Source organism: Chiloscyllium plagiosum, chromosome 28, assembly GCF_004010195.1.
Source record: "Chiloscyllium plagiosum isolate BGI_BamShark_2017 chromosome 28, ASM401019v2, whole genome shotgun sequence".
Classification (NCBI taxonomy): domain Eukaryota; kingdom Metazoa; phylum Chordata; class Chondrichthyes; order Orectolobiformes; family Hemiscylliidae; genus Chiloscyllium; species Chiloscyllium plagiosum.
In genome coordinates, this window is record NC_057737.1 from 13,911,968 (window position 1) to 13,926,154 (window position 14,187).

At 42.7% G+C, this 14,187-nt stretch overlaps 1 protein-coding gene across 2 annotated transcripts in view; it reads right to left on the minus strand.

The window, feature by feature from the left end:
- Window positions 1-14,187, minus strand: part of cuedc1b (CUE domain containing 1b) — a 156,365-nt gene that overhangs the window by 29,558 nt on the left and 112,620 nt on the right. For both annotated transcript variants that reach the window (XM_043718351.1, XM_043718352.1), the window contains exon 3: window positions 1,188-1,315. In XM_043718351.1, the coding sequence (XP_043574286.1) occupies window positions 1,188-1,315 (128 nt within the window). The remainder of the gene's footprint in view (window positions 1-1,187; window positions 1,316-14,187) is intronic.

Consider the following 14,187-nt stretch of genomic DNA (forward strand, 5'->3'; position numbering starts at 1 on the left):
GAAACAGTGAAACAAAAGTGCAATGACAACATGAAAAAAAAGTAAGTTTTTTTAATAGAAAGTGACTGCGTAAGTAAGAGCTATAATATATTTATAGTTATGAATTTTGCTTTACAACACACTTCTGTTCAAACTGAGACTGCCCTCTGATTGCAGCTTGTGTTTGGAAAGTCTTTGCACATAGGAGCAGGCAACTTAGTTGAAATGAACAGCATTGACCCAATTAAACCAATGCTGGAGAAAGGAATAAAAGGGAAATGCAGATTAACTGAAGTAGGTATGACAAGGTTCATTGTGGAGCATAAACCAATTACAACTCCAATTTAAAGTCTTACACTCTTGCCTTTATTTTTAGACATGGAAATGTGTTGCTGGAAAAGCGCAGCAGGTCAGGCAGCATCTAGGGAACAGGAGAATCGACGTTTCGGGCATTAGCCCTTCTTCAGGACTAATTTTTAGACAACAAATTTATTTTATAGTTAACAGCAAAATTGCTGCGACTTGGAGTTGTTCAAAGCCACTAAGCTTCCTTTCAGTTCAAGCTGAGGAACTTGAAGATGCAAAGCAGAGGACTAGATACCAATGACACACTGGGATGTGGACATCACTGACAAGGCCAGTATTTATTGCCCATCCCTGACTGTTCCAGGGGAAGGTGGTGGTACATTGGATCATTAACTGCTGCAGTCATTGGGATGTCACGCCATCCACAGTGCTATTGGGAAAGGTGTTTCAGGATTTAGACCCAGCAACGCTGCCAGGCTTTGCAACATCATGGCAATTCCTATAACATCCAAACTGTGACTTCTCCACAAGAAAAATAATAAAACGGATTTCAAAATGATGACCAGATACTTCAATGGTATTGGCCACCAGCTACCATAACTATTGCTAGTTATGATTCAAACTGAAGGAGAAGTGACCTCTCCGTTCACCTAGATCAGTAAAGAGGGATCTGACATTGAGGGATTGCTGAATCCAAAGCAATTTAAGAAAATTGTGAGTATTGGTAAATGGTGTAATGTCACTCAAAATCCAGGAGGTGGCCTTGATGCCACTCTGGTGTTGACTGATAGATAGTGTGAATAGACGTTGGGCCATTTTTACAGTTTCAAGCTGGCAAAGTGTCACCCACATCCTAAGCCAAGGCAGAGTGTGTGACTGTTGACGACAATTGTGCTGCTTACCGTCGAGGTGGCAGTGGGGGGAGCTGCGGATAACCCTGGTCAAAAACATGCGTGTCATAGGCAGGAGGAGAGTACACAGGAGGAGGCTCTTCATCAGAACTGTCCGGTTCTAGCGTTCTCTCCAAAATCTGGATGAGGGAAAAGGAGAAAATGCAAGTTAAGCTTATGCAAAATTTTACCAGACTCCACATTAAAACAAACACTGCCTAGTTTCGAACAGCCTTCAGCTGAAATTTGCAAATATCTCTGTGAAAGGGGCATCTCTAGAAATAATACCCCCTTACTTAACAAGCCAAGTTTGAAACATCACTAACAGATCATCCCTCATCTTTTTAAAATACAATGCAAATTTGTGTCTTCATAATTGAAGCCTTTCAAAACCCCAATATCATTTTGGTGAATAAGTACCCTATTCCCACCCTTGGCCAATCTACCCTCTCCATTTGTGGTATCGAAAACTGACCCCAATACTCAAACTGCTGCGTGATCAATGCTTTACACCTGAAGCATATTTCTTTTGCCATTCGTTCCAGGCTCTTTGAAACAAAAGCCAACGGCCTTTTTGATGACCTTCTGTCCCTGGGCCCTGGCTTTTAGTGTTTTGAATATATAGTCTTCCAAACCACATTGCAAACTGCTGGAAGACCAATCTCTTGCTATTTAGAAAATATACTGATACACCATCTCAGAATACCTCACACATTCCTGTATTAAACTCCTTATGCTGTAGATTTGTCTAATCACTACATGCCTGTGCACTTCCTATTCCTACACAGAATCATGACCACCTTAGGGGAAAATAAATTCCCATTTCATTCTCAAAAATGCAACTACCTAGTTTTAACCTTCCATTTGTCACAATACTTCTGCAACCTCCACTAATCTCTTCAATCACATCCACATTTGATATTATGGTGTCCACTAAAATGATTAGTCTCTCTCAATTCAGACATGGCTTCTCTTCTGGCCCTCATCACTCATTACCTTAAAAGTCGAAGGGACATAAGCTTGCAGAGATATGACAGACAAGTGATTTGGCCATTCACCACCAGATCAGATTGGACCACATAAAGCACTATTATATCCTGCTCTCATCAGCTAAAAAAATCATCTGGAATGCAAAGATAACCTCCAAACTTCTTTTCTCTATTGCAAACCACCTTCTCCTAGATCTTGCATTCCTATCCTTAACAAATACAAGGAGATTGTAAAATCTTTTTAGCACCAAGATTGAGAACAACTGATCAGCTGCCTCTACAAATTACACCCATCCATCAGAGCAAACATTCCCTCAGATTCTCTGCATCCTCTCCCATTTCTCCAAGCTTACTGCATCCAGGTGACCCATCTTTTGTTCTCACAACAGTTTTTGTTCAAGACGTGCCTCAGGTGCTGACCACTTCTGTAGTCACCCTTCCCCCACCCTCAGAAAGACAACCTGAACTCTTGCAAATTGTCAACCCATGACTTCTCCAACGTTGTTGAACAATCTGTCAGTTCTCAAATCTATGCTCACCTCTCCCAGAATTTCATGTTTGGTTCACTTGAATTAGCCTTGCCGCCCCCCCCTCCCGCCAATGGTACTGAAGTGGTTCTTATCCAAGTCACAAATTGCAGCTCGTGAGACTGTGAAAAAGGTGAACCTCCCTCCCTGGCTAGTCTGCAGTGTTTGATATGATGACCACATCATGAATCTTTCAATGCCTCTCCATTATTGTCCAGGTGGCTGGGACTTGGTCCAGTTCTTGTTTATGCAGTCATAGCCAAAGAATCAATTGCAATGACTTCCTTTTCTGCTCTTGCTCTATTACCACAAGCACCTTCCCGTGGATTGATTCATGGTTCCTGCTAATTCTCGCTGCCCTTCAACAACATAAACCAAAAACGCATCACTCATCACGCACATGCTGAAGAAATCCTTTTGTATCTTACCAGTAACACCTCTCAACTCTGCTGAATGACCTGAAATTATTTGTCTGCGTCTCCAGTATTGAGTGTGGGATATGTAATTTTTTTTCTCCAATTAAATATTGGGAAAACGGAGGCTATTATTTTTGGTCACCATCACAAACTCTGTTACCTACCGACCGCTCCTATCAGAGTTGTTAGCAACAAGGCTATTCTCAACCTTGCTATCATAGTTGTTCCTGCAATTGACTTCTGACCACTTATTTGCATCATCACAAAAACTGCTAAAACCACACAGCAGTGGTTTCCTCTAGCTGTGACTGGTCAAGGTTGTTCCTCCCACATTCTATGATCTGTAAATATTAAATCATTCTTAAACTCTAGAACCTGTGCGTTAACTCTCACCAAGTCTTGTTCATCCCCCACTACTGTACTTGCTAGGACCTCAGCTGGATTCCAGTCGTATAACATGAATTTTAAAATTTTCATTGTTGTTTTCAAATCCTTCCATGACCTCATCCCACTTCATCTCTCGAATCTTCTCCTGTCCTACAACCTTTTGAGATACCTGCACACCTTCAATTCTGGCCTCTTAAGTTTGCCTAATTTTGATCACTTCACCATTGGTGGCTATGCCTGTAGTTGCTTTGACCCTAAAATTTGGGGTTCCCTCCAAATCACTCTTTCCTCCTTTACAATGCTCATCAGAACCAACCTCTGACTAACCTTTTGATTATTTGCCCCAAGATCTCCTTATGTAGTTTGATCTAAACTTTGTGATGTCAAGGCATGTTCAAGTTACTGTGTTAAAGTTGTTGTATAAATAGAAGGTATCATTATCTTCTAACAAGAAATATCTGCAGATTGATCAGTAAATGATATAAGAACATGGAAACTGGGAAGAGCAGCAGGCCATTCAGCCTGCTTGACATTCAAGTAGATCATGACTGATCTTTGACTTCAACACCTCTTTCCCGCATTATCCTTGTAGAGTGTTACAGTTGAACACAATAGAAACAGACCCTTTGGACCAATTTGTCCATGCTAACCAAATATCTGAAATTAATCTAGTCCCCATTTGCCAGCATTTGGCTCATATGCCTCGAAACCCTTCCTAGTCATCTACCCATCCAGATGCCTTTTAAATGTTGTATTTGTATCAGCCTCTACTATTCCCTCTTGCAGCTCATTCCATACACGCTCCACCCTCTGCGTGAACAAGTTGCCCCTTACGTCCCCTTTATATCTTTCCCTTCTCATCTGAAAGCTATGCTCACTAGTTTTGGACTCCCCTACCCTGGGAAAAGTCTGTGGCTATCCAACCTATCCATGTCCTTCATGACTTTATAAACCTCTATAAAGGTCACCCACTCAGCCTCTGGAGCTCCAGTATCCTCTGATAGCTTTAACATATAGAGAGCTACTAATCTCTGATAGGACTATACTCAGCTCTTTGGGATAGAGAATTCCAAAGATTCACCAACCTCTGAATAAAACTATTCCTCCTCATCTCAGTCCTTAATGTTCTCACTCTTACTCTGTTAAGTGTTCCTTGGTTTTAGAACCCTCTCTCCCCGCAGCCAAGGGAGCTACCCTTCTTGTAAGAGCCCTGCAAGAATTGTGCATGCTTCAATGTGATAACCTCTCATTCTTCTAAACTCCAGTGAATAAAGACCCAGTCTGTTCAATCCCACCTCATAGGACCATCCCACCATCCCAGGGATCAGTCTGGTGAACCTTTGTTGCTCTCCCTTTACTGCAAATATATCATTTCTTAGGTAAGGAGATCAAAACTGCACAAAAATATTCTTGATGTGGCCTCACCAAGGCTTTGAACAATTGCTGCAAGAGTTCTTTACTACGGAGTAACATTACAGGTAAACATACCTGCATGTTACGTTTTCATGTTGAAACATCAGGATCCCAATAGATACCTGGGAAAGACACCTGTTAAATCCTGCTGAAGAGAGATTATTCGCTTTATTGCAGGACTGTCTCAAAAATTACCAACACCTCCCCAGGTTACCTCCAATTCTGTGCACACTTATTTTTCAAATTAATGTCTGCTTGAAATCCTTGGTAATTTGATCATAAAATTTATTACTACTGAGACATATGCATATTAAACATTCCTTTCAAAAGCCCCAGGCTCATTAACTTCAAATCAGAAACCAGAAAATAATTGGGACGTACTTGCCTGGGCCTCTTAACTGCATAGGTTTTAAAAGCTACAATTTATACACTCATCTTAAGGGTTTCCAAAGTTTAGTCCCCATCTCAATCAAGGACATTTCATTCCAGCAGAGCCACCTTTTTAATGAACTATGAATGCTGAGAATGTGAAATAAGAACAGCAAAATACTGATAACATACCATAGGTCAGTCAACAGCTCTGTTAAAGAAGGCAAAAGTGAGTACTGCAGATGCTGGAAATCAGAGTCTAGATTAGAGTGGTGCTGGAAAAGCACAGCAGGTCAGGCAGCATCCGAGGAGTAGGAAAAATCGATGTTGCAGGCAAAAGCCCGTCATCACATCGATTTTCCTACTCCTCGGATGCTGCCTGACCTGCTGTGCTTTTCCAGCACCACTCTAGTCTAAGCTCTGTTAAAGAAACATGGACTATAACATTTGCCACAACTGATTCATGCCAACTTGTTAACCTGATCTTTCTCCTTACAGTTTCTGATGAGCCCACTGTGTCCTTTCAACAATTTAAAATTTTACCCAGTCCCACACGGTGCTCACTCTTTGCATTAGAACGCTTCCTGGTATCAATCCTAAACCTGTTGTAAACACTTTTAACCCTGAGTATTGCTGAAAAATAGACATGCCATCGGCATTTTACATCTTGCTCTGATCGGGACAATGCATAAATACCAGATTTTAAAGGGAGCAACAAGGTATACTGCATGGAACAAAAGGTGCTGATTGTTTGATTAGTTAACTTGTTTTTCAATTCATTCTGGAGATCTGGTCTGCAGTGGCTGGGCCAGCCTTTATTGTTCATCCTGCGCTGCCCTTGAGGTGGTGATGGTGAGCTGCCTTCTTGAACTGCTGCAGTTCATTTGGTGTCCACAGTGCTGATAGTGAGGGAGTTTCGGGATCCAATGACAATGAAGGAATGGCAGTGTACTTCCAAGGCAGGATGGCATGGAAGGAAACTTGCAGATGGCGGTGTTTCTATTTATTTGCTTCCCTCCTCCTTCTGGATGGTCGTGGTGGTGGGTTTAGAAGGTGGAAGAGTACTGGTTCATTAGCTGAGGTGTAGTGGTAGGTGGGAACCAGTAGAAGGTTGGTCTGCCAAATGTCTGACCTGATGCCAGGAGACTTCATGTAACCTGGAATCAATGTTGAGTGCTTCCAGAGAACTCCCTTCATGTGTAGACCACTATCCTCCAAATTGACTCTTGCATTTACAGAGGGCCTCATTTTGCCAAAAGGTGTCAATTCAGTTAACAAAATGAATGGCTTTGAAACAGTCCCAATTGTTATATAAACATCGATATAAATATATATTTTCATGTGAATAGTTTATAATCCAGAGGTGAACCATAAACATTTCCTCAGGTATTTTCCTGCAATCAGAGCAGTCCATTGACTTTAAAATGGAGCATTCATTAGGTTGATATTTCAGGTTGATAGTTAATGTGTGTACTACACACACTGCAATCTATCAACCTGCCATCAATGGTTTTCCCCAAAAAGACTGTCAGTGTCACGGTCTGTTTGATGTTCAAGGGGAAACCAGTCATTCAGGCCCAGGTTCTGGGGTCGATCCACATTCCAATTAAACCGACCAGGCCGAATGGGAGGTGTGGTACTGGAGTGGTTCTGTGATTAGTCTGGCAATCCAATGGGCTCGACAAGTAGTTCAGGAAACCAGGACAAATCCCACTATGGCAGTGAGAGCGTTTGAATGGAGTTGAAAAGAACATTGCAGAAGTAGAACCGATATTGGCTGTTGACAAAAGTGACCAACAAACAATAAGGTTGTTGTCAAATATCCAACAGTATCTTTAATGCATGTCAGGCAGGTAACTTTACCACCTGAACTCCAGGACCACAGCTGTCTGAAATGGCCTAGCAAGCTGGTTCTATCAAACCCCTATCTTCTGATGCCAACGCGCAATGGGCAGTACATGCCGGTCTTTGCAGTAACAGTCACACCCAGGAAAGAAGAATGTTGTTTTGAAATTCCGAATGAGTCTGGGAAATTTGACACACTTTGACAATTGAAACTATCCTACAATTACACGTAACGAGAATTATAGCAATCATTTGCATCAGTCTTTCAAAAGAAGGGGATTGCCCAAAGTCCATCGACCAGCACACTCTGGAGGCAGTGATTGTTAATGTCACTCAAGTGAAATACTGAAAGCTTTTTCAGTCGAACGTGTCCTTCCCTCCAGTAGTCCACATGCAGTCTGCAGCATATACATAAACAGCAGATCCCCAGTTCACACAGTCTGCAGTAAAGGTCTCCAACTCTACTCTTCCACATACCTTGGTTCCGTTAATAAATATTTTTGTAAAAGATACTAGAGTCAGCTCAACCTGCAGCCATGACCAGTTTAAGTGTTTTTTTAAAAAATCATTCTTGTGAGGCGAGTATTACTAGGCAGGCCAGCATTCATTGCCCATCTCCAATTGCCTTGGTGGTAGTGAGCTTGACCCACTGCGGCCCTTGAGATGTTGATACACCAACACAACTGTTGGTAATGGAGCTCCAGGACTTCGGCCCTGCAATAGGGGAGGCATGACGTTATCATTCCAGCAGACGGTCTGAAACTTGGAGGGGAACCTGCAGATGGGGCTGTTCCCACGTGCCATTAAACTTCTGGGCAGTAGAGGTAGTGGTTTCGAAAAGTGCCAGGCTGAAGCAGGTTTGGTGAGTTACTGCAGTGCATCCTGTAAACAGTACACACTGCTGCCACCATGCATTAGTGGTGAGGGGAGTGAACATTAAAATGGTGAATAGGTGCCAAATCAAGCAGGCTTTGTCGTGCTCAATGGTGTCAAGTTTCACCAGTGTTGATGAAGCTGGTGAATGTAAGTAGAGAGTATTCCCTCACACCCTTGTCTTACACCTTGCAGATGTGGACAGGCACCAGGGAGACGGGTCGTATTACTCACCGGAGAATTCTGAGCTTCTGACCTGCACTTATTGCCACACGGCTCATCCAGCTCAGTTTCTGGTCAGTAGTAGTCCCAAAGATAATCATACTGGAGGATTCAGCAATCATAATAGAATTGAATATTGCAGGACAATGGTTAGCTTTTCTTATTGGAGTTGCTCATTGCCTGGCTCTTGTGTGGCCAAAATGTCACTTGCCACATATCAGCCCAAACCTGGATATTGTCCAGGTCTTGCTGCAAACAGACACAGATTATTTAAGTATCTGAGGAGTTGTGAATGGTGCTGAAAACTGTGCAATCAGAAAACATCCCCACTTTTGATCTTACAAAGGAAGGAAGCCGCTGATGATGTTTGATCTTGGGTACTAACCTGAGAAACTCCCACAGTGACATTCTGGGACTGAGATGGCTGGCCTCCCACAGTCACAACCATCTTCTTGTGCGCTGGTATGACACTAAGCAGTTGGGTATGTTTTCCCGCCAATTCCCACTGACTCCCAGTTTGCGAGGGCAGCTTGAAATCACACTCAGGTCAACTGTTGCCTTAATGTTGAGGAGAGTCACTCTCACCTCACCTGTGTAGTTCAGCTCTTCTGTCCATGTTTGGACCACGACTCTAATAAAATCAGGAGTGGAGCGGTCTCAGCCCGAAGGGATATATGTTAGATATATGAACAGAAGTACCCAAAAGTAGAGTGGAGTCTGAAATAATTAATGGTCTTGGTTAATCTGCAACCAGAACACAACCTTTCCACTTCAGCATTTGCTTTGCAGTTCCTAACAAGTGTGTGCTTGGCTCAGTTGGTGCCCCTCTCACTGCTCAATTAAGGGTTCAGTCCCTTCTTGAGTCTAAAATCTAGACTGAAGATTCAGTACAGTAACAGAAGGAATGCTGTCATCCTGGGGGCATCAGATGAGAGGCTGATCAGAGTCCATTCTGATAAAGAGCAAGCAAGTTCACTTGGTATTCTGGCCAATAACCATTCCTCTTAAACACCTCCAAAAACTAGACTCAGGGTCAACTGATTTTGTATTTTGAGAGACCTTAGCCTACGCAAAACGGTGACACAACAACCATAGCTGCATTTCAAAATAATTCACTGTATGTGAAGTACTTTGGGGAGTGTTGGTGAGCTTACTAAGGTGCTGTTTGCAAATTAGCTGCTATGTTTCTGACTGTACAACAGCAATTGCATTTCAAAAGTTAAAATCGCATAACACCAGGTTATAGTCCAAGAGGTTGATTTGGAAGCACTAGCTTTCGGAGCACAGCTCCTTCATCAGATACCTGACAAAGGAGCAGCGCTCTGAAAGCTAGTGCTTCCAAATAAACTTGTTGGACCATAACCTGGTGCTGAGTGATTTTTAACTTTGTCCACCCCAGTCCAACACCGGCTCTTGCATATCACTTCAAAAGTAGTTCATCAGGCGTAAACACTTCCAGTCGTCCCGATTTTCTAAATGGTGCCAAAGAAATATAATGTTTTCTTTTAACTGTAACTTCACTCATGAAACAGCCGGAGCTCAAATTATTATGGATTCGTGATAGTTCTGCTTTTCCCAATTTTAGTTTTATCTGTTGCTCCTTTTTGCAAAAGTCCTTTCTGAGACCCCTCCACACTTTTATCACCAGCAGTGCATCTTCTATCAACCAACAGCCACACAGTTAACTGTTTGACTCAGCCTGCTTCTATGTATTGTGAGGATTCGTGATGACACTATGGCTTTAAGAGACATATTTTGTTCTGGGTTCTTCATGAAGAAAGGTTGAGATCAGAGTTGGTGATCGGTCTGCTTCAAAAAGCATAAAGTTAACAGCTTGTATGGACCTTGGGTTTCTGAGGTTGGAGCAATAGAAACAGCCTAATGAGTGGGTCAAGCTCCCACAGAACTGGGATTTTCAGGTTTAGTTTTCAGTAGCAGTCGCTGGGGTCTTGAAGCTGGGTTTGGAAATTGCAGTACAACTCTCTCGGCTACTCTTCCTCAGAATTCTGTTGAGATGTTTTTTCTCCTGAACTACAGAATTGTCTGAGAGACAATCTATTTTACTGAATTTGCCTTTGTCAAGGGGTGTGGCTATGGAATGTTACTACGTTGGAGCAGTCACTGTTTAGTAGTAAAATAAAGTATCGTTCAGTTAAATTTTCCTAGAGACTTAATTATTCCAGTTTCTTCATTCTTTTGCTGTATTTTACTTACAGTATAGGAATAAAGTGTGTTTTGCTTCAAATCTGATGGATTGACCAATCAAATTGCATTTGAAATGCAATACTTTACACTTAGAACAGTTAGGGTCTAGACAATCTTCTGAATATATTGAGGGGTTTGGTCTGATCCGTAACAGAATGTTTTACTCAAAAAGAATAACTTCCTCTGTAGCCTCAATGCATTCCTTTTTTAAATATTTACTTTGAAGTAATTCACAGAGGACATTGAGACTGCATGGAAGAGTTAGGCCCCAAATCGAGTCTGGGCCTTCCTTAGTTTAGTGAATAATTCCCCGGTTTCTTAAAGTGATTTGAGAGAGGGGGTTGGTCCCAAATCACGTAAAACAGGAACAGGAGGAAGGGAGGAAGAAGAGTTCAACAGAGAACTGTCATCCCTGGGGCCTGGATGTGCAAAAACAAAGTGCTATGAGTTCCTGTGTCTCCCATCAGATGATGGCACAGTTACGGAACTGGAATTTACACTCGCTGGCCCGAGACACTGAGACTGACAGAAACTCAGTCTTTTCAAGACGCCCCTCGAGATAGCTTCAAAAGTATTGCTGTCTCACAAATGGAGATTATGCGATTGAAGCTCTTCCAAAATTCTTACTATAAACATCATGAGGGAGAGGGGTGCTGATATTTCTGTTGTCATTTTTGCTAATCCAAGACAGGTGCTTTGTTCTGTTTGCTCAGTAGAAATTTCCATATTACAAAGAAGGAATGTGTGGCAGCCTCAGGGCTGTTTAAAGGAGAGAACCTCATAATTGGTTACATAGAATCACTACAGTGTGGAAACAGGCCATTCGGCCCAACAAGTCCACACCGACCCTCTGAAGAGTAAGCCACCCAGACCCAATCCCCATTACTCTACATTTACCCCAGACCTACACATCCCTGAACACTATGGGCAATTTAGTACGACCAATTCACCTAACCTGAACATCTTTGGATTGTGGGAGGAAACCGGAGCACCCAGAGGAAACCCACACAGACATGGGGAGAGTGTGCAAACTCCACACAGTCACCCGAGGCTGGAATCGAATCCGATCCCTGGCGCTGTGAGGCAGCAGTGCTAACCACTGAACCACCATTTCATTTTCTTCTGGAGCGGCTGCCTGTTGTTGGAGTTCACTTTCAGAGGCACTGGTTAAGCGTAAGGTGTCATCGCATTCTCAAAAGGCTCCAGGTTCAAATCCCACTTCAGACTTTTAAATATAGAAGCTGGTCACTCTAATGCAACACTGAGGGAGTGCTGCAATGTCAGAGGTGCCATCTTTCAGATCAGCTCTTAAACGGAGGCCCCAACTTACCTACTCACGGGGATAAAAATGATCTTATGCCACCATTTCAAGGAAGTTCTCCTTGATCTCCCCTCCAACATTTATCCACCAATCAACATCACAAAAGAGAAATCACCTGGCCATGATGACATGACCTGTTTGTGTGAATTTGCTGAGAGCTAATTGGGCGCCGTGTTTCAAACTTTACAACAGACACTACACTTCAAAGCTACCTAATTGAGGCAATCAGAGGTCATGAAAGGTTTTCTTTCAGCTTGCCTGTAATCCTAGGCAGTAAAATGGTGGCAGGGCATTCAACCATAAAAGGCAGCCCTCTTAATCTCACTCAACAAACACTTTCCAATCTCCACACCATTAAGTGCAAAGCAACTTTCTGGTCCGTACGATTCACTATCGCACTGGTTAACTGCTGACACAGAGAGGGAATGCTCAGAGAGCTTCTCAGCAGGCCTAGCCCCTCCGTGCAAATGACACTGTCATACAAAGACAGGACGTTCTCCTGGAGATGAACGGGCAAGGACACTGATACATACACAGAGCTCCAGGAAGGAATTTGGACTCCCTTCAATTGTACATACAGTCACAGAGCTGTACAGCACGGAAACAGACCTTTGGTCCAACTCATCCATGCTGACTAAATATCCTAAATTAATCTAATCCCATTTGCCAACATTTGGCCCATATCCTCTAAACCCTCCCTATTCATATACCCATTCGGATGCATTTTAAATGTTGTAATTGTACCAGCCTCCCCCAATTCCTCTGGCAGCTCATTCCATGCACACAAGCTCTGCATTAAAAAGTTGCCCCTTCAGTTCCTTTTAAATCTCTCCCTTCTCACCTTGACCTCTGCCCTCTGGTTTTGCACTCCCAAACTCTGGGAAAAATATCTCACCCTATCCATGCCCCTCATGATTTTATGAACTTCTACAAGGAAAACAGCCCCAGCCTATTCAGCCTCTCCCTATAGCTCAAACCCTCCAATCTCATCAACATCCTTGTAAGTCTTCTCTGCACCCTTTCAAGTTTAACATCTTTCCCATAGCAGGGAGACCAAAATTGAATGTAGTATTCCAAAAGTGGTCTAACCAATGACCTGTACAGTCACAACATGACCTCCCAATTCTTGTACTCAAAGCACTGACCAATAAAGGCTCAAGACAAAATCATTGCATAAATTTCAACACTTGTAACAATAGGCACTAAGCATGTTTGATTAGGAATTCACATGACTGTAATAAGTCACATCTTTTACAATAGATCAGGGGTCTTCGCAACTGAAACCCAGGAATAGGATTAGTATGTTCAGCTGGCACTTGGAGTTAAAGCCCGTGTTAATGGTTAGTTACATTCAAATGTTACTTATGTCTACAAGCAGATGAATAGTGATTAACCTTTCTGCAATCCCCATCACCCACCTTCTGGAACATCTGCAAATACAGAGGTTTTCAGCTCAGCAAGATTAACCCTTAACTGTTGAAGCTGCAGGACACAGAATTATCATTCAGGAGTTGGGAGCAGATGTCCATTCCTGGATACCCCCAAGGTGGTGGTCTTGGCGAACCTTCTCCCTGAACTGCTGCAGTCCATTTGCTGACAATGCTCCCATAATTCATGAAATTCCAGGATAATCCCTCAGCAACGATAAACCAAAGGCAAAATATATGGTCAAGATGGCTTGGAACTCGGAAGTCATCTTTACTCTTGTTGACAATAAAGGTCACATATATGAGAGAGATATAAGTGGTATGGGTTACTGTGAGGACTGTAGTTGGGGAGGGGGATGAAATGGATGCACTGTAGATGGAGTCATGGGTGAGTTCCTTCAGGGCAGTCAAGTGTTTTGAAACGTGGAGGATCCCATTTCAACGACACACACGAGTCAGATCCAAGTCTAGCTTTACATGCCAGACAAAGGGAAAACAGTTCCTTTCACCTTTTCCACCAAAAAGTATTAACCAAGTTAAAAATCACACAACACCAGGTTATAGTCCAACAGGTTTAATTGGAAGTACACTAGCTTTCGGAGCGACGCTCCTTCATCAGGTGATATCACCTGATGAAGGAGCGTCGCTCCGAAAGCTAGTGTGCTTCCAATTAATCCTGTTGGACTATAACCTGGTGTTGTGTGATTTTTAACTTTGTACAACCCCAGTCCAACACCGGCATCTCCAAATCATAAGTATTAACCAATGAACAAGAATGGTTAAAATCGTACAAAGGAAATCTTATGCTGTTATTTTATCAGGGAAAGCTCATCAGCCGCACATAATTAACTGTGAATCAAACTTACCCCGGAAAGAGAAACCAAAATGCATTTTGATCAGGGCAGATGAGAAGGCCTGAACAATTGGGTCCTCACTTCTAGCTACGCACTTCCTTCTCCAACAAGTCTTGAAGGAACCTGGCCCTCTGGCTGGGATGTTGGAGATGGAGATACAGTCA